This window comes from Euprymna scolopes, chromosome 16, assembly GCF_053919585.1.
Source record: "Euprymna scolopes isolate OS-2025 chromosome 16, ASM5391958v1, whole genome shotgun sequence".
Taxonomy (NCBI): Eukaryota; Metazoa; Mollusca; class Cephalopoda; order Sepiida; family Sepiolidae; genus Euprymna; species Euprymna scolopes.
Window position 1 is genome coordinate 108,258,743 of NC_136497.1, and position 18,837 is coordinate 108,277,579.

General features: G+C 34.3%; 1 protein-coding gene and 1 long non-coding RNA gene across 3 annotated transcripts in view; one reads left to right on the plus strand and one right to left on the minus strand.

The window, feature by feature from the left end:
* Window positions 1-18,837, minus strand: part of LOC145296043 (phosphatidylserine synthase 1-like) — a 357,209-nt gene that overhangs the window by 18,273 nt on the left and 320,099 nt on the right. For both annotated transcript variants that reach the window (XM_080142088.1, XM_080142087.1), the window contains one exon: window positions 17,690-17,746. In XM_080142088.1, the coding sequence (XP_079998214.1) occupies window positions 17,690-17,746 (57 nt within the window). The remainder of the gene's footprint in view (window positions 1-17,689; window positions 17,747-18,837) is intronic.
* Window positions 1,002-14,311, plus strand: LOC145296041 (uncharacterized). Its single transcript, XR_013869946.1, has 2 exons — window positions 1,002-1,133; window positions 7,161-14,311. It is a non-coding gene; the product is annotated as an uncharacterized LOC145296041 (long non-coding RNA).

The following is an 18,837-nucleotide window of genomic DNA, read 5'->3' on the forward strand; positions in this document are numbered from 1 at the left end:
GGTTTTACCTGTTTTGGCAAAAGTTTCTTGAAGACTGGCCTAATTTTCCTCGTGAACTCTGCCAGTTACATCTTCAATGGAGTGCTTTCATTTAGTGTAATTCAGTAAACTTGTAACAACTGCTGGAGCGCCTTTTCTGAGGGCGTTCCTTTAGCTTCTTAAGGGGTCTTTTCAGCGTGTCTACAAACTTCTCTGCCTGCCCATTCGATCGGGGATGATAGGTTGGTGTCATTATGTGGTTAACCTGGAAATCCTTGCAGAAGCTTTTAAAATCTGCTGAAGTGAATTGAGTGCTATTGTCTGACACTAGACAATCAACCACACCAAACCTAGTGTACAATTCGTGAAGAGCACTGATTGTAAAATCCGTTGTTGGACTTTTACATCAAAATACCTCAGGCCATTTTGAAAAACTGTCTACCACTATTAAATAATAGTTTCCATCCAGTGGGCCTGTGTAATCTACGTGTATTCTTTGCCATGGGTGGTCCGCTTTAGGCCACAAACTAAATCGTATTGGGGTGCTTTTGCAGCCAAGCACATTCCTTACACCACTTTACTGTGCCTTCTATATCAGTGTCCATACTCTTCTAGTAAATGTAGGACCTCATGAGGTCTTCATTAGAGTAGCCCCAGGGTGTCCCGCATGGAAATCCTTTAGGATTTTCTTAGGATTACTACTCTTTCTCGGTACAACAGTCCCTCATTGTACATAGAATAAACTTCTGCCGCCGATTCATCCGATTGAATTTTTTGTTTCATTTCTTTGATGAAACTATCTTCTTCAGTCTCCCTCATTATATCTCCAAAGTCACTGGTAGTTCCTTGATCATATTACACAGTATTTGTGTATAGTCATTTTCACTTTGTAGTGACGCTATTACTGTGTTTTCCAGTGGTTGTCTTTATTTTGGGATTAATCGAGACAATCCGTCTGTGTGACTTCACCAATGTAAGAAATTTCATACTGAAGTCGTAATTCAGTAGAATGATCTCCCATCTTTGTAGTCTGTTGGCTGTGTAAGTTGGTAGACCTTTTTTAATAGTACATTCAATGGTGTGTGCAATTCATGCATGTTCTTAATGAACGTTTGATAATAGTTTGTGAGCTCTAAAAAAACTCTGCAATGTAGGTACATTATGTTTGTTTGTTTGTTTTGTTTTACGGCATATCAACCACTTTGGGGTCATTTAATGCCGAAAGGTTCGTTATGTTGTGTTAAATATTGGTTTGTTCTTCTTAAGGTTTTTTTTTTTTTTTTTTGGGGGGGGGGGGTCTTTCCTTATATTTTTGAGAATATTTTAGTTTCTTTCAGAAAATTGATAATTTTTTGGGGATCAATCTTGTTTAATATTGTTTTCAGATTTTTTTCTTGGTAATACTTTGTTCGGATTTGTTCAAGGTCAATGCAGTTTGTCAGTATATGGTGTATTGTGTAGGGTTCTTGACACGTTATACAGTTTGGTGTCTCCTCCCCTTTTAGTAGATGTGAGTGGGTGATGTGAGTGTGACCTATTCGCAGTCTGGTCATTACTACCTCTTCCTTTCTTGTTAACTTTTTGGTGTCTCTCGTTCCAATATTTGGTGTTATTTGGAATAGTTTGTTTTTGGTGCATGAGCTCCAGTTTTCTTGCCATTTTCTCTTCAAAAATGTGTTTATTTTAGTCTTTAGGTCTGTATAGGGGATTTTTCCACTTATGTGGTTTTGTTGCAGAGTTTCCTTTGCTGCCTTATCTGCTTGTTCATTCATGTATATGCCGATATGGCTTGGTATCCAGCAAAAGATAATGTTTTTTTTCATGGTTATGGCATCTATTTTGTTTAGCAATTTTGTAATAAGTGGATTTGTCATTTTTTTTTCTTTTAGAGATATGAGTATTGAAAGTGAGTCAGTAAATATGATATATTTTTGATGGTCATCATTGGTTATTATATTCAGTGCCAAATCTATGGCTGTTGCTTCTGCGCTGAAAATAGAAGATTCGTTTGGGAGCCTTTTCTTTAGTTTTATTTTTTTGTGGATGGCTGCGCATCCTACTTTATCTCCATCTTTTGATCCGTCAGTGTAAATTTGTGTATATTCTTTGTATGTATTCTGGATGATAAGTAGTTCTTCATGGAAGGTTGATGGGTGGGTTTTCGTTTTGGGATATTTATTTAATTTTAATATTATGTGTGGTTGTTTGATCATCCAGGGTGGAGTTTTTGATTTGTTATATTTATGTATTTTTGTAATGTCCATTTGGGCTTCTGTGAGAAGGTTTTTTATCCGGAGGCTGTAGGGCTTGATATCTTCTTTCTTGTTGAAGAGATGTGTGTATTGTGGGTGAAGGGTACATTGATATGCAGGATTTGTTGGACTTGATACCAGCTTTAGGTAATATTGTAGCGCTAACTTCTGTCGTCTTAGAATCAGTGGAGGCTCGTGGGCCTCTATATAGAGGCTTTCTACTGGAGAGGTTCTAAATGCTCCCAAGGCTAATCTTAATCCTTGATGGTGGATTGTATTTAGTTCTTTTATGTAGGACTTCCTTGCTGCTCCATAGATGAAGCATCCATAGTCCATTTTAGATCTGATTAGAGTTTGGTATAATTTTAATAATGTGACTTTGTCTGCACCCCAATCGGTGTGTGCTAGGACTTTGATCAATTGCATTGTCTTTTGGCATTTTGCTTTTAAATATTTTATATGCGGTATAAAGTTCAATTTTTTATCAAATATAATACCTAAATATTTATGTTGGTCGGTAAGTGGGATGTTCTTGTTATCCAGTTTCAGGTTGGGGTCGTGGTGGAATTTTCGTAATTTGCAAAAGTGGATGCATTTAGTTTTTTCCTCTGAGAATGTAAATCCATTTTCTATGGCCCATTTGTTTATTTTATTCAGACAGAGTTGTAGTTTGCGTTCGGCTGTTTGTATATATTTAGATTGGTAGTATATAAGTAGGTCGTCCACGTATAGGGCATTTTCAATTCCTGGGTCTATGTTTTTTATGATATTGTTTATTTTAATGTTGAAGAGGGTGACAGACAGGATACTGCCTTGGGGGACCCCCATTTCTTGATCTTTTTGGACTGAATAAGTGTTGTCCATCCGTACTTGGAAGTTTCTATTTGTTAAGAAATTTCTGATAATTTCTGGCATTCTACCCCTAAGTCCTAGTTCATACAGGTCTTTTTGGATTCCGTATTTCCAAGCGGTGTCATACGCCTTTTGCATGTCAAAAAAAATTGCTATTAGATGTTCTTTTTTTGCAAATGCTTCTCTTATGCGTGTTTCCAGTTTTATTAAGTGATCGGTGGGGCTTCTATTTTTCCTGAAACCCGACTGGCTTTCTGTAATTAGATTTTTGCTTTCCAAGTACCAATTTAATCTTTCGTTAATCATTCTTTCAAAAGTTTTGCACAAACAACTAGTTAGTGCAATGGGTCGGTAGTTTGTTGGGTTTGTATGGTCTTTTTTTGGTTTGGGTATTGGGATTACTGTTGCCTGCTTCCAGTTTTTTGGAATGTTGTTAGTTATCCATATCTCATTGTAAATTTGTAATAAGTAGTCCAGTGATGGTTTTGGTAGTTTTTTGAGGAATTGATAATGGATCTCGTCGGGGCCGACTGCTGTATCGGGAGATTTGTTTATTGCCTCCTCTAGTTCTGCACTGTTGAATAATTGATTGTAGTTTTCTTCATTTTTTGATTTGAAGTTTATTTTTATTTTTTCTTCATTTTTCTTTATAGCTTGGAATTTTTTATTTTGGTTTTTTGATGATGAGTTCATTGAGAATTGTTCTGCTAATTTATTTGCGATATTTTGTTTGTCGGTAATCTTTGTGTTGTCGCATATAAGGTGTTTAATAGGGTTCTTTGTATTTTTTCCTGCTATTTTTCTGACCATCTCCCATACTTTTTTGGGTTTTGTGTTTTGATTAATTTTTGTTACATAATCTTTCCACGAGTTCCGTTTTGATTCTTTGATAGTTTTCCGTGCTTTGGCTTTGCTGTTTTTATAGGTGTCCAAATTTTCTTTCGTTGGACTGTTTTTAAATTTCCTTAGGTTCGCACGTCTGGCTCTTATAGCTTCTTTGCATTCTTTATTGTACCAGGGTTTGTTATATTTTGTAGTAGTGGAACTTTTTGGTATGTTCTCCTCGGCTATTGTGAGTAGGGTGTTGCTGAAATATGTGATGTGTTCTAAGTCAGGATTCGCTTCAGGTATTAATCTGTATTGACATGTATTTTGGAAATTTTCCCAATTTGCCTTTTGTAAATTCCAGCGGGGTGTTTTGTCTTCTGGCTTGGGATTCTCGTTTTCTATTATGATTGGGAAGTGGTCACTTCCGCATGCATCCTTATGTGTTCTCCAGCTATAATCCATGTATATAGTTGGGTCACATAGTGTTATATCGATTGCTGATAGGGTTCCCGTTGGTGGGTGCATATATGTATTCTCTTTGTTGTTGAGTAGGCATAGATCGTTTTGGTTAATTATTTTTTCTATGGTTTGGCCTCTTTTGTTGTTTTTTTTACTGCCCCACCATATATTATGACTATTGAAGTCTCCCAACAGTAGAAAAGGTTTAGGTAGTTGTTTGATTATATTGTTTAATTCAGTTTCGTTTATTGTTTCATTTGGTGGTATATAGAGTGAGCATAGGGTTATTGTTTTTTGTAGTGTTGCAGTTATTGCAACGGCTTGCATATTTGTTTTTAAGTTCACTTTGCTGTGTGGAATGTTTTCGTTTATCAGTATTGATGATCCACCGGTGGCTTTGCATGATAATTTGTTTATGTGGTTGTATATTGAGTAGTGTTTTATGTTAATTTTGTCATTTTCTTTTAAGTGTGTTTCCTGTAGGCAAATTATTGCAGGACATAAGGATTTGATAAGTATTTGCATTTCTTCGATATTAATTTTTAATCCTCTTATGTTCCACTGTAGGATTTTGTTAGTCATGGTTTATATTTTCTTTTGGTTTTGGACTGTTGGTGTTTATGTCTACGTCCATAGTTTCGATGTTAGTTTGGGTGTTTCTTTTGGAAGTGGATGGTCTGTTTCTTGTTTCTGGTGAGAGGCTTTTTTTGGGTTTTGGTCTGGGACTTTTAGATTTACTTTGTCTTGACTGTCTTTTTTGGCTATCAGTTTCAACTAGTTCAAATTTATTTTCATTTTCAATTAATACTAATTCTGTTTTTTGTTTGTCATTTTGTTTTTGGGGGGTAGTTTTTTTGTTGTTCTGTTCTATTTCCATTTTTTCTGTTGTTGTGTGTTTATTTTTAACATCTGTTTTTGTCCTTGTTTGTGACTTGGATCTTTCACGTTTTGATAATTGAGGAGGTTTCATTTCTTTAGGGATTGATTCCTCAATATTGATGGAAGTTTTTCTGATTTCCTTTGTTTCGTTTTCTTTTATACTGGGTTGTTCGTTTCTGACTTTTATTTGGCTGTTGGAGTTTATTTTCAGTTCTGATAAAAAAGATTTTAATTCTTCAAGTATGTTCTTTAGTTCTTTTGCTAGGTTTGCAATTTCTGGAGCAAGGTTTAGTTCATTGTAGTTGTACATTTTGTTTGCTTGTTGGGTTATTGTGGCATATGAGTTTTTGGTGCGATTTGTGACTTCTTTGCGGGCTTCTTGGAAGGTTATATTTTTTTGATATTTGATTGTTATTATTTCCTTCTCTTGATTATATATTTTGCACTGTTTTGAGTGAGAGTGGTGCTCTTCTTGACAGTTTGTGCATTTGGTTTTATTTGGACAGTCTTCTTCATCGTGGTCTGGGTTTTTTTCACTGCAGTTTCCACATGTGAAGAATCTTAGACATTGGTCTTTATTATGTCCAAACTTTTGGCAGTTGTAGCATTGTAAAGGTTTTGGGATGTATTGTTCTATTTTCGTTCTTTCATAACCTATATTGATGGTCTCTGGTATTTGAGGATAATTGAATGTTAATATATAAGTGTTTGTATATATTACCTCTCCTTTTTTTTTAAATGTGATTCTTTTTACATCTGTGACCCCTTGGTTTTTTAGTTCTATTTTGATTTCTTCTGTTGTGCAGACGGAGATTTCCTGGTTTTTTATGACTCCTTTGGAGTAGTTTAGTGTTTGGTGTGGATAAGCTTTGATGTTTGTTTCATGCAATTTTTGTAGTTGAAGTAGAGTTTTGGCCTGTTTTTTATTTAGTACTTCTACCAATATGGTACCATTCCTTAATTTTTTGACATTTTTTGGTGTTATTTTGCTTGATATTACCTTTTGGATAATGAAGGGTGACATTTTAGTTAACGGTATATTAGACGTTGCTTCTAGCACGATGAATCTTGGAAAGTTTGTATCTTCATTGTCGCTGTCAGAGTCAATTTCTGTGTGTGGTCTCTTGGATTTTTTGGTATTCATAATAATTTTTGAAAAATTCATCAGCCATGCTCCCCACCCTCCTCGGAGCCCCTTATGGGGAAGAACTATGAGGGGGTAAATCCCATTCGCCTCGGTTCTCCAGGGCTACATAGCTGGTATACTCAAACATGGGGAGGTTTCCAAGCATTCACAATATATGGTTATGCCCACCCAAGTATGGGATTTCCCTGTATTTTTATTATTCCTGATGGTTACCTTTTTCCCAGCTTGATTGACCCTTCAGCCATCGCTTATTAATTCAGTTTATTGTTTATGTTGAGTGTTAGTGTGTTTTTGTTTGGATTGTCTGAATTAGTGCTTGTCATGACCAACCGATTGATTGGATCGGGCCTATCCAACCTCCCGTCTAGCCTAGTAAGGGCCAAAGTGGTGTGTTGTAGTATCATGTTATTATTTCCTAGGCATGTTCCACTCAACCACCAGGATCCCGTTCTTAATGCATTACGGGTTGCCACCAACGGTCAACTGGTGGTCCCATTGAAGGATTTTTACCCTCTGCAGGGGGGCAGTTGGTATGTTCTATCGCCCTACCAACTAGGCAAAAAAAAAAAAAAAAAAAAAAAAAAAAAAAAGGTGAGGAGGTGAAGGAAAAAGAAAACGAGGGAGGGGAGGGGGAGGAGAATGTTGTTTTTGTTTTCGCAGAACATGACTAAGTTTTGCAAAAGGGAATAAAAAAACAAAGACATCTATGTAGGTGCGTTTCATCTCAGGAAGTCAGTAGACAGCCTGATCTGGTAGCACCAGAGGTACATTATGAGGCTCTGGCATGTCTTTTATAGCCATGAACCTATCCAGATCGGGTTTCCTCCCATCCTTATCTATTATAGGACCCAGGTATTTAATTTGTTAAAAAAAAAATCCCATTTTGCTTCCTTGAATGTGAAGCCGTATTTTTTTATTCTGTCAAACACTTGAAATACATGATCTCTATGTTGTTAAATATTTTGACTACATATAAGAATATCGTCCAGATAGCCTATTGCAAAATCCAAACAGCTTAGCAAAATATCAATTACTTATTGGAAAATTGCAGGTGCTACTTTTATACCAAATGCTAATCTATTGAATTTATAAAGTTTTTTGTGCGTTGAGATACACAAAAGTTACAAGCTATCTTCCTCTACTGATATTTGTAGGTGTGCCTTGCTTAAATCTATCTTGGAAAATTTTTTTCCGCCATTTAACTTAGTGAATACTTCGTCTTGGTTTGGTAACAGATAGTGGTGGTCCTTGAGTGCTGCATTCAATCCAGTAGAGAAATCCGCGCATACTCTAATCTCTTTAGATTTTTTTTTATGTATGCAGTGGGGGCTGCCCATTCACTATAGTTAATAGGGGTTAAAATCCCAGTTTTAACTAGTCTTTCCAATTCTTCTTCAATTTTGTCCCTCGAAGCGAATGGTACACTCCGTGGCTTTTTGAATATTGGTTTTGCTTCATCCAGCAATTCGAATCTTGCTTTTATTTTTGTGTAGCATCCAAGCTTTTCAGAGAATACACTTCGGAAAAATTTTTGAGATCTTTTTTGAATTTGTCGGCTTCGGCCGTTAGGTTTTTGACTTTGGTGAGTCCCATAATTCAAATTCTTGAATCCAATTGATCCCGAATAAATTTGTTGCATTCCTTAGAACAAACGCTTTAAGCTTTTTGTTGTTCTTTTTAGTGACACATTAATAATTAACTCACCCTCAAAATTTATTTTTTCACCAATTATATATCTTGTGATTTTATTCATCTTTATCATCGTGGGCTTTCCTATTTTTTTTTTTTTTTTTTTTTTTTTACACAGTGGTCACCACTTATCAAGGCCCGGAAGCCACTCAGGGATAAGGGTTATTGCAAGTACATTACGTTAGTGTGGAGATTTGATGAAGTGTTTACTTAAGGGGGCGGTTCATTAGGAATTTGTTAACATTGGACTTGAACACATCCAAGTTGTAGTCCGGTGGGAAGCAGGCAGACGGAACAGAGTTCCACAGGCGTGCAGTTCTAAGAAAGAAGCTTTGTTCATGGAATCCGTGTTTTGATTTAGGCACAGATATAGAGTGGGGGAAATTTTTCACAGTGGATTCAGCTAGACGGGTGTTTTTCGTGAAAGATTGGCGAGGGGGTACCAGAGATTGGAGTTCAGACGAGCACCTACCATGGAAATAACGATAAAACAAGGACAGGCTCGCAACGTCTCTTCTGTGAGAGAGAGGTTGCAGGGTAGAGAAAAGGGCATCCCCCACTAAGCCACGAAGTCTATTTTGTACTCTGTCAAGGCAGGATAGGCTGTTTTTAGCAGCTCCTGCCTAGATATGGCAACAGTATTCCATCCTTGGATGTACTTGGCTTTTATATAAATAGAGAATTGCATCAGTAGTGAGATATCTTCTGGAGCGGTAGAAGGATCCCACCATCTCTCCAGCGACCTTGGCAACAGACTTGATGTACGTATTCCATTTCAGATCAGGAGTAAAGGTCAAACCCAGAAGCTTGTCAAAACACAGAGCCTCACCCAGACGAGAGCCATCCATCACAATTGATGCCAGATGGGGATCAGAGCGTTGATTATGTAAGGATAGGAGTTTGGTTTTGGATGCATTAAAGGTAACCAGCCACATTTTCCCCCACTGAACCACGCACTCGAGATCAGAGGAGAGAAAATCAGAGAGAACTTTGTCATTTACAGCCTTTGATGTGTTGCCGTAGATGGTCATGTCATCAACATAGATGTCAACGAATGATTTAAGTATGTGTTTAGGGAGGTCATTGATGTAGATCAGGAAGAGAGTTGGGCCTAGGATTGACCCCTGAGGAACTCCAGCATTTATATTGCAGGCCTCCGATTTTTGTCCATCTACCACTACTCTTATGAGTCTATCGGAGAGAAATGATTTAATGATTGAGAAAACATTTCCAGTTATACTGTAGCTGGAAATCTTGTGAAGTAGACCCTTATGCCATACCTTGTCGAAGGCCTTTGATATGTCAAGAGCAATTGCCCTAGAAAGGAAGCCTTTGTCAAGAGATTCACTAATCCTGTGAGATATAACCGTCAGCACATCTGTGGTATTCTGCGGTATTCTCTTCCACGTGTGAAAATTTCTAATCAATAAATCTGACCCTGAATCAAGTTGCAGTTTCACTTCTTTATTTCTGATTCTCACCGTAACATATTTTCTTATGTTCTCTGTTGGTGAAGGGTCCATTTTTTCATTTTTTTTTAAAGCTCTTTTTTGCTACTTTTGCTCTGCAATATGAGGCCTTGTGCTTTGCTTGCTTTCATAGGTCACATGTTATTTGCCTTTGCTACTGATGTGCATTGTACCCATGAGGCCCTCCACATTTGCTACAAGGGGTCCTCGGATTTTGTCAATCCTGATAATTTTGTGAAGGGTTATTTTTGCCTCTTGGTTGGTAATTCCTGGTGGGCGGCCATTATTTTTGAAGCATATTTTTTTAATGTGAGCGATACCTGCTTCCTCTATGTTTCGGAAATCTTGCTTCATTGCCACGAACCGCTGACAATCTTCAGCCAGTTTCTGAAGCGTCAAATCACATTCTAATTCCAATCTATTTAGAGCACAACTTATATCAGCGTCTTTTGTGGCTATCAAACCTTGTGTGAATATTAGGTATTTGAAATTGTCCGCCGTTAATGTTGACAACTTGAAATCGTCTCAGTGCTTATTAACTATAGACACAAAAGTCGTATAGACCTGACTCTCCTTACATGTAAGATTCATACATTTCTATCTTTTATGGAAAAGGCTTCTTTTTGGATAGTATAACCCCATTAACAGTTTGACTGCCTCATCAAACAACAACAATTTGTTGGTTTTTCTTGGTAAAATATAGTCCACGAATTTGATATGTTTGGATGCACCAACTTCCATAGCAATAAAGGAACCTTCTTTTGATCCATCCATGCACTTCAATCCACCTTGAAAAGGTGTTCAGATGTTAGGTAATTCTGAGGACCATAGTGAAATGTATCAGTAGCTCACCAGGTTGCATTTTGGGAAAAAGCCGTGCTGGTTTCCTCTCCGCTGTCCTTATTCATTAAAATTTGCATTATCAAATCCATTTTTTTTATTTGACTGGTTTTGTTACTCTAAATGTAATTTTTTCAATTCCAATATTTGTTCATTCATTTCTTTCTTTTCTCTTTCCTGTTTTTCCTCGAAATATTTCATTAAATTTAACTGGTTCTCTTCCATCTGTTTTTTTATTGTCAGTTGCTTCTTCTTGTTTTGTTTCTGTATTGCCAAGTGCTTCTCCTGTATTGCCAATTATTCTTCTCGGAACATTCTTTCAAGTTTTAATTGTTAGAATTTCACCATTTCTGTTTTTTGTTTTTTTTTGAGTTTTTTCAGAAACAACACAATTCGTTGATTTCCTTTTCCTATAGTACCAACTCTATAGAAAAAACCTCTACAAAATTCGTACTTGGTTATTTAATGAATATTTCTTTCATATATTTATTTCCTTGTGAGGCAATTTTCCTGAGAAAATAATTCAGCGTTTGTATTTATACCATTTTTCAATTTTCATAACGTGTAAGTACTGGGTTCAATTCCTTGTTGATCCTACACATTTTTTCCCCCTTTTTTTTCCTTAAAAAGAATTAAGAATTAGTTATTTATCTATGAAAGAGAGTTTATAGTATTTATTTAATATTGGCTATTCTTTTTGATTTCTGTGTGAAAAAGAATATCCTTTTCTCGTTAACCCCTGATTTGTGTCGTGCTTAGCGAAATCGTCTTTTTTTCTTCTTCGACATGCAGTCCTTTGACCAGAGAAAAGTTTATTTTAATCGGATTAAAATCGACGTCTTTTTTAATTTTTTTATTCAATTTTCACCCCAAACAAGGCACAGTGCCACTTTGAAGCAGGGGGCTACTATCAGGGACTTAATTAGCAGGGTCATTATGAAGGGAGATGAGTAGAAAGATGTTTGTTAACACTTGAACTTCTGCATATCAGTGCAGTTGGGAAAGCAGAATCCCGGAAGGGAGTTCCAAAGACCCGCAGTTCTGGGGAAGAAACTATTGAAGTAAAAGGCTTTCTTGCAGCTAGGGATCTCTACTGTAAAAGGATGAGACTTAGTAGCTTGTCGGGTTTGTCGGGGGTAGTTACGTCGGGGAGGTACAAGTGTTTGCAGTTCGTCAGAGCATTCACCATTGAAGTATTTGTAGAACAGGCAGAGGGATGCAACATCTTGTCGATGGGACAAAGGCTGAAGCCTAGATGACAGTTCAGGACCTATCAGGTTGGCGACTCTCTTTTGAACCCTGTCCAGGAGCGAGAGACAAGCAGCAGATGCACCAGCCCAGATGTGACAACAGTACTCCATACATGGGCGAATGGTGGCCTTATAGAGGTATAGGATACTGTCAGGTGTAAGTAGTTTTCTAGCACGGTAGAGAGAGCCAACCTTCCTTGCAGCAGCCTTGGCAATGCTCTCAATGTTTTTTTGTGCGAATACTCGCTTTAGCCAATAAAATAAAATATACAATCATTTACGTGAGTTTTTTTCTTTTCCCAACTTTTAACCATAAGACGTATTAGTTTTTGGCATTCTGTTTCGAAGACTTCTTTATCTCGTGTTTGTGGATTTTTACGCTCGAAGAATGGTTTTTTTCCCAAACGTTGACAGTAATTTTTTCCGTTTTTCACTGAACTTTTGAAAAGAAATACTTTTGAAGTTTCAAATTTTCCCTGAGTGTAGGAAAAAATTATTTCGAATTTCTGCGAGTTCTTTTTCTTGAATCCTTTTGGTCATCAAATGTTGTTTTCCAATGACTGTTTCTTTAGAGTGAGTCCTTGCCCGAATGTTTCTCATCCAGTTGTAAAAAAATTGTTGTAGATTGATCCGGGAAGTTCTTGAATAATCCTCATCAGCCAGTTGTTGTGGACTCGTGCAAAAGAAACCACAAGTAGTGTAAAGTGTATAAATATAATATGTATTTATCATAAAGAATACAAGAGCCACTAAAGTGATATGAGAGAAACGTGTTCGTAGCAATGGTATGAATGCCTCCATTTAGTCTCTGAAATCAGTGGTATTCATAGAACTGGTTGATTCCACTTAGTTCTCAAATATGAGTGATTTGTAGTGTTGGGACGATTCCTAATTTTTATATGATTCTGATTCCGATTCCAGGAAAATATTGATTAATGATTCCGATATCAAGTACGATTCCGATTCTGATTCCTAGGGAATTATTGTTTTGAAATATACCAGGTAGTTTTATACTTATGGTCGGTAGTTCCCAAATATGTTCCCTAACTTTGGAAGAGATATTTTATGTCTACACCGTCGTGTTTTGGTTTAAATAAAATTATTATATAGTAAACTAAACGGAAAAATTAGCAAAATTTATTTTAGAGAAAATTTATTTTACTTAATTGGAATACAGAAAAAAAACTCAAAGAAAATAGAATTTATCCTTCAGAGCAAAAACAAATAAAATAGAATTTATATAACAGAACAAAAACAAGAAAATTAGAGAATAAATACACACGATTCATTATTTTGGTCCTCATAATTAACAGATTTAATGAATTAAATAAAAAAAATATAGCGGAAGAGAAAGAAAATATATACTAATTAAATATAAAAAAGATAAATATTTAATTTAATAATTCATAAATGAACGTGCGTAATGAAAAAAAAAAAAACAATATACCACGTGACATGGCGCCGTAGATACAAAATAACCTTTCCAAAGTTAACGACCATATATGAGAAATACCATTAATCAAAAGTTTTTGTGTTTTATACCAAAAGGTAGGTATAGCGAAAAGTTACAATTAAAGGAATTTCAAAAACGATTTTTTGATTGGCTATTGATAGTTGTATTTGTGACGGCAATTCTTCAGACCTCCATAATTCACAAGGAGTAGTTAACACCTATTATTTTTTCTTACTTTTTCATTGCTTTTACACGTTGTTTTTAACGTGAAGAATAAGTTTAGCCAAACTAATTTTGAAATAGGGTATATCAAAGGAACACATATAAAAATGATACCACTATAAAAAACAAATGAAATACTAGATAAAATTGAGCAAACATAATTACCAAAATTACAGAAAAAGATTAAAAAAAAAAAAAAAATGGTGAAGTTTGTTGATTGAAATGAATTATTGAAAGAAAATTAATTGAACTAATAGAAATGTTAAATAAAAAAATGTCACATTTCAATATTTTTTTAATAATTAAATTCTCAGAGTTGTCGTAATTAAAACTTAAGTGATTTTTTTTTTTATTAGACTTCTTTCGAAGCTTGTTACCTTGAAAAATACATTTAAAACCCTGTTTTTTAAAAAAATAAATTGAAAAATAAACGCAATTAAAAAAATTTAATTGATAATTGAAACTTTAAAAACATATTAAACATTGAAAAATTACTTATCTCACAAATTAACGTCCAATAAAGTAGATCCAGTCTTCATACAGGAATTCGGTTATAATAAATATATCTTTCCCAAACTTAAAAATTAAATCTTTTTTTTTTTTTTTTTTTGAGAGAGAGAGAGTGCTTTAAAATTGCCAGGGAGTGCCGCCTAAAATTTTAAAGAAGTAAATTTTAGGAGTTTAGTGCCTTTCAAAGACGGTTATCATAATTTATTATCATCATTTAATTCCCTCCCCCCCCACACACACCTTTCCACGTGGTTCAGTAGTTAACCAGTGCTCCTGTTGCTGTCAGTCAGCTATCTTTACCTAAGTTTTAATTTCTAGTTAAAAGAATTTTTTATGAATAGAATCGGCATTTTTAAAAATTATTTTTTTAGTTGTATATATTGTATTTACTCTTTGAAGTTAAGGTGGGTTAAAAAAAATTGGTGACACCTAGATGGTGACGTAGGCAAAAAAAAAAAAAAAAAAAAAAGACACTGCGATTTCGACCCTCACTAATAAAACTGCTCTGAGTGACTAGTTGGTAATTTTTTGTTCCTTTTCTTTTTTATTTTGCTCCTCCAATTTATTTGGATGCTTCATAGTTAAATGTTTTAACATGTTGGTTGTGGCCATGTTAGATGGTTTTATTCCTCGCGATATTTTAATTTGACAGACTTTGCAAATGGCTTTCAATTCATCATCTTCATCAACTTCAAAAAGTTTCCATGCAAGACTTTTTTGGGACTTTGGGCCATATTAGAAAATTCAGTTTATCTGTAAACAAATAATTTACTATTAAATTTTGTTTTAAAGCTAGTCACTTATTTGGATAATTAATTGAAAATAATCCGCTAAAAAAGACAAAAAGAAAAAAATATAAAGGGATGGGGCGGTAAATTGTACCAACCGGTAGTTAACAAAAAAAACTTATAGAATTTAATTTTTGAAACCAATGTATAAAAGTTTGCATAATGAAATGCAAATATGCATTTTCTTTTGAATGTTTTTTTTGTTGACTGTGTTCAATTCACACATGGTTGATGCGGTTCAATATTGCTAAACTATAAGTCTTAAGTAAAATTCTATTTATAAATACTTTTTAAAATTAAATTATTTAATTAATCGTAAATATTATTTAGACATAAAAATTAATTGATTACAAAACCTTTTAAAAAAATATATATTAATTTCTTTTTCGTTCGGCAAAAAACTGCGCAAAACACTTAATTTTCAATTTAAAATTCTAGAAAAAAGATTATATTATTCTGCTTTTAATATAATCAAATTCAGGGTTTTATCTTTCTGGAGAAAAAAAATAAAAAAAAATAATGGATTTTATTTCAATGAAATTAAAAAAAAAAAAAACTTGACTGAATTGAATTAATTACCCTTAAATTAACGAAGGGGTTATTTAATAACTTTAGTTTTGGAAGAGATAGGTATGGGGTCGATTTTTTTGAAACTTCAAAAGAAGCCGACTACTGTCAAAACTTTGCGAAATAATACAACGTGATCAATTTCATTTTAGAGATATTTCTTTCAAAAGCCTTCTTTTAAAAAAAGAAAAAAAAAATATATTGTTCTATTAAACCTTTTACTGTTTAAATAATTTGACTTTGCTCGTTTTATTTTAAGAAAATATAAGTTGAAAAAGCATTTTCATTCAGTATTAGATTTGTCAGTAAAAAAAAAAAAACAATCGCCAAAAAGATAAGCGTTTTTTTTTTATTTTTACTCGCAATGTAGAGCCCTGCATACTTCTTTTCAAGTTAACTCTTTTGTAGTTTTGATTACAATAGATCTGAATGAATGAACCTTGTAAGGGAGGGGCACTAAGCATTGCCCTGTTAATAATGAATTTCTTTGGTTTCTTTTTATAACATGCTACATTTCTCTCTTGCGGTTAGTTTTCTTTTTTTCAACATCAGACTAAAAGAATCGTAATGAAGGAATCGGAAAATTAAGGTATTTTTTAACGATGCGATTCCGATACCTCCCAAAATACACGATTCTTACGATTAGCGATTCCGATTAATCGTCCCACCACTAGTGATTTGTATCCCACAACAGCATGATACTACATTTCATCTTTATAAAAATAAAGTTTAAAAAAAAAAATCATAATTTTCAAATCTTACTTGTTTTTATTTAACTGATCATGACAAGAGAGATCAGCATCCTAAATTTTCAATTATTACATTGGTTTTTAATATTTAATGTTCCCTACAAAATGTTTTGTAAAAAGTTATGTAAATATATAAATGTATAGAGAAAAATCAATCTTGGTAGCAAGTAAATGACTCATTTTATTATTATTTAAAAGGAAGCCAAAGTTTGGTTTAAAAAGTTTTATTGCCACGATACAATCATATAACTTATTTTTATTATTTTTTTTCATAAAAGCAATCCAAAGTTTTTTTTACAGAGTTTTATTGTTGCGATATAATATAATAATAACTAGATTTTATTATTTAAATATATATATATATATATATATCAGTACAAAGTTTGGTTTTAAAAAGTTTTATTCTAACAATATTTGTTTATTATTATTATATATATATATATATATATCAGTACAAATTTTGGTTTTAAAAGATTTTATTCTCACAATATTTGTTTATTATTATTTATATATATATATATATATATATATATATATATATATATTAGTACAAAGTTTTGTTCTTAAATGTTTTATTCTCACAATATTTGTTTATTATTATTTATATATATATATATATATATATATATATATATATATATATATATATATATATATCAGTACAAAGTTTGGTTTTAAAGTTTTATTCTCACAACATTATTTTATTTAAATTTTGAACTCCTCGGCCTAACGTTTACAGGGAATATGAACTGGAATAGATACATTGAGAGCATTGCCAAGGCTGCTGCAAGGAAGGTTGGCTCTCTCTACCGTGCTAGAAAACTACTTACGCCTGACAGTATCCTATACCTCTATAAGGCAACCATTCACCCATGTATGGAGTACTGTTGTCACATCTGGGCTGGTGCATCTGCTGCTTGTCTCTCGCTCCTGGACAGGGTTCAAAAGAGAGTCGCCAACCTGATAGGTCCTGAACTGTCATCTAGGCTTCAGCCTTTGTCCCATCGACGAGATTTTGCATCCCTCTGCCTGTTCTACAAATACTTCAATGGTGAATGCTCTGACGAACTGCAAACACTTGTACCTCCCCGACGTAACTACCCCCGACAAGCTACTAAGTCTCATCCCTTTACAGTAGAGATCCCTAGGTGCAAGAAAGCCTTTTACTCCAATAGTTTCTTCCCCAGAACTGCGGGTCTTTGGAACTCCCTTCCGGGATTCTGCTTTCCCAACTGCACTGATATGCAGAAGTTCAAGTGTAATGTTAACAAACATCTTTCTACTCATCTCCCTTCATAATGACCCCGCTAATTAAGTCCCTGATAGTAGTCCCCTGCTTCAAAGTGGCACTGTGCCTTGTTTGGGGTGAAAATTGAATTAAAAAAATATATATATATATATATATATCAGTACAAAGTTTGGTTTTAAAAAGTTTTATTCTCACAATATTTGTTTACAGCCAATGTGTGTGCTACTGCGAAAGTGGAGGTCAAACCGATGTTGAGGGAAAGATGTCCCTTTTTTTTCTTTGCAGTGAAGTCTGTCAATGTCCTTATTCCCTACTTCGTCCCACTTAAAAAAAACAAAAAAAAAAACAACTATTTTTTCTTACCCTAATACTAGATAACATACTTCATTCAAAATAATTTTTTTTTTACTTCTTCAGTTGATTTGTTTAGTTCACTTTGCATGAGATTAAAAGGATTACTGTCTGTAACAATGAAAATTAAAAAATGAAGTGAATCACACTACAAACCTCATTCCTTTTTGCAAGGTGGGCACATAAATAAACACAAGCAAGGCTTCCAAGAAGCTGAAAGAAAAACAAAATATTTTTCATTAGAAAAGTAATAACATTTTTACTGATTTTAGGGAAAGAAATTAAAATTAATAACCAACCATAAAAACGCTTAGGATATTTCAAGATTTCAAGGTAGTCATATTTTAAAAACCAAAACACTTCAAATCCTCAAAATTATTAATTAAAAACGTTACTCACCGACACCGAGCAGGGGGCTCTGTTGATGTTAATGTGTCACTGACCCCTTTAATGGTGTTCAAATTAAAAAAGGATGTTTTCCTTGCTAATCAACAAAATAAACGATTGTTCATCAACTTGCTGGGAAAGAGTTTAGAGGAAGCATCTAGAGACGCTAACATATTGATTGTGAAGATTGCTCTAGAATAAAAGCACAGACAGAAGAAACCATTCTGATAGCAGATGACACTGACCCATTGGTCCTTCTATGTTATGTTAATGTTATGTTATGTTACAACATCTTTACGCCAATGTTATGTTATGTTACAACATCTTTACGCCACAACCAAAGGCTAGTGCAAAAAGTCTGGAACATCAAAGATGTGGTTTTTTGTTTGACACTCTTTTCATCGATGCACTACTCGGTTGGGATTCTGCATCCAATGTTGATGGAATTTAAAGATGATGAACAATAGAAACTTCCTCAAACTGGCAGAAATGTTTGGCAAGGATAGCAATGCAGAAGAGGTTATTGAAGCTGGGGAGAAGGCTTTAGTGTGCCTGTACAATGCTTATGAGGGGAAAACATCTGATTGAGACGTTTTAAAGGAAAACGTTGCAAAAAGCTCAAAGTATGCTGAGGCCAAATCATTAGCACGAATGAGAACAGTTATGAAATTCAACAGCCTTCGAGTTTATTTCCAAATTCAAGAATGGAAAGGTAGAAACCAACTAAAACCTGATGAGTGGGGATGGAAACTTTCAGATGATAAATTACAACCAATCAAGACTGACTTGCCACCTGGTCCTGTAAATTTTTTGACTATAATTAGGTGTAACTGTACTTCAGGGTGTACTACGACAAAATACAATTGAAGGAAATATGGCATTCACTGTTCAAACTTGTGTGGTAATTGCAAAGGCCT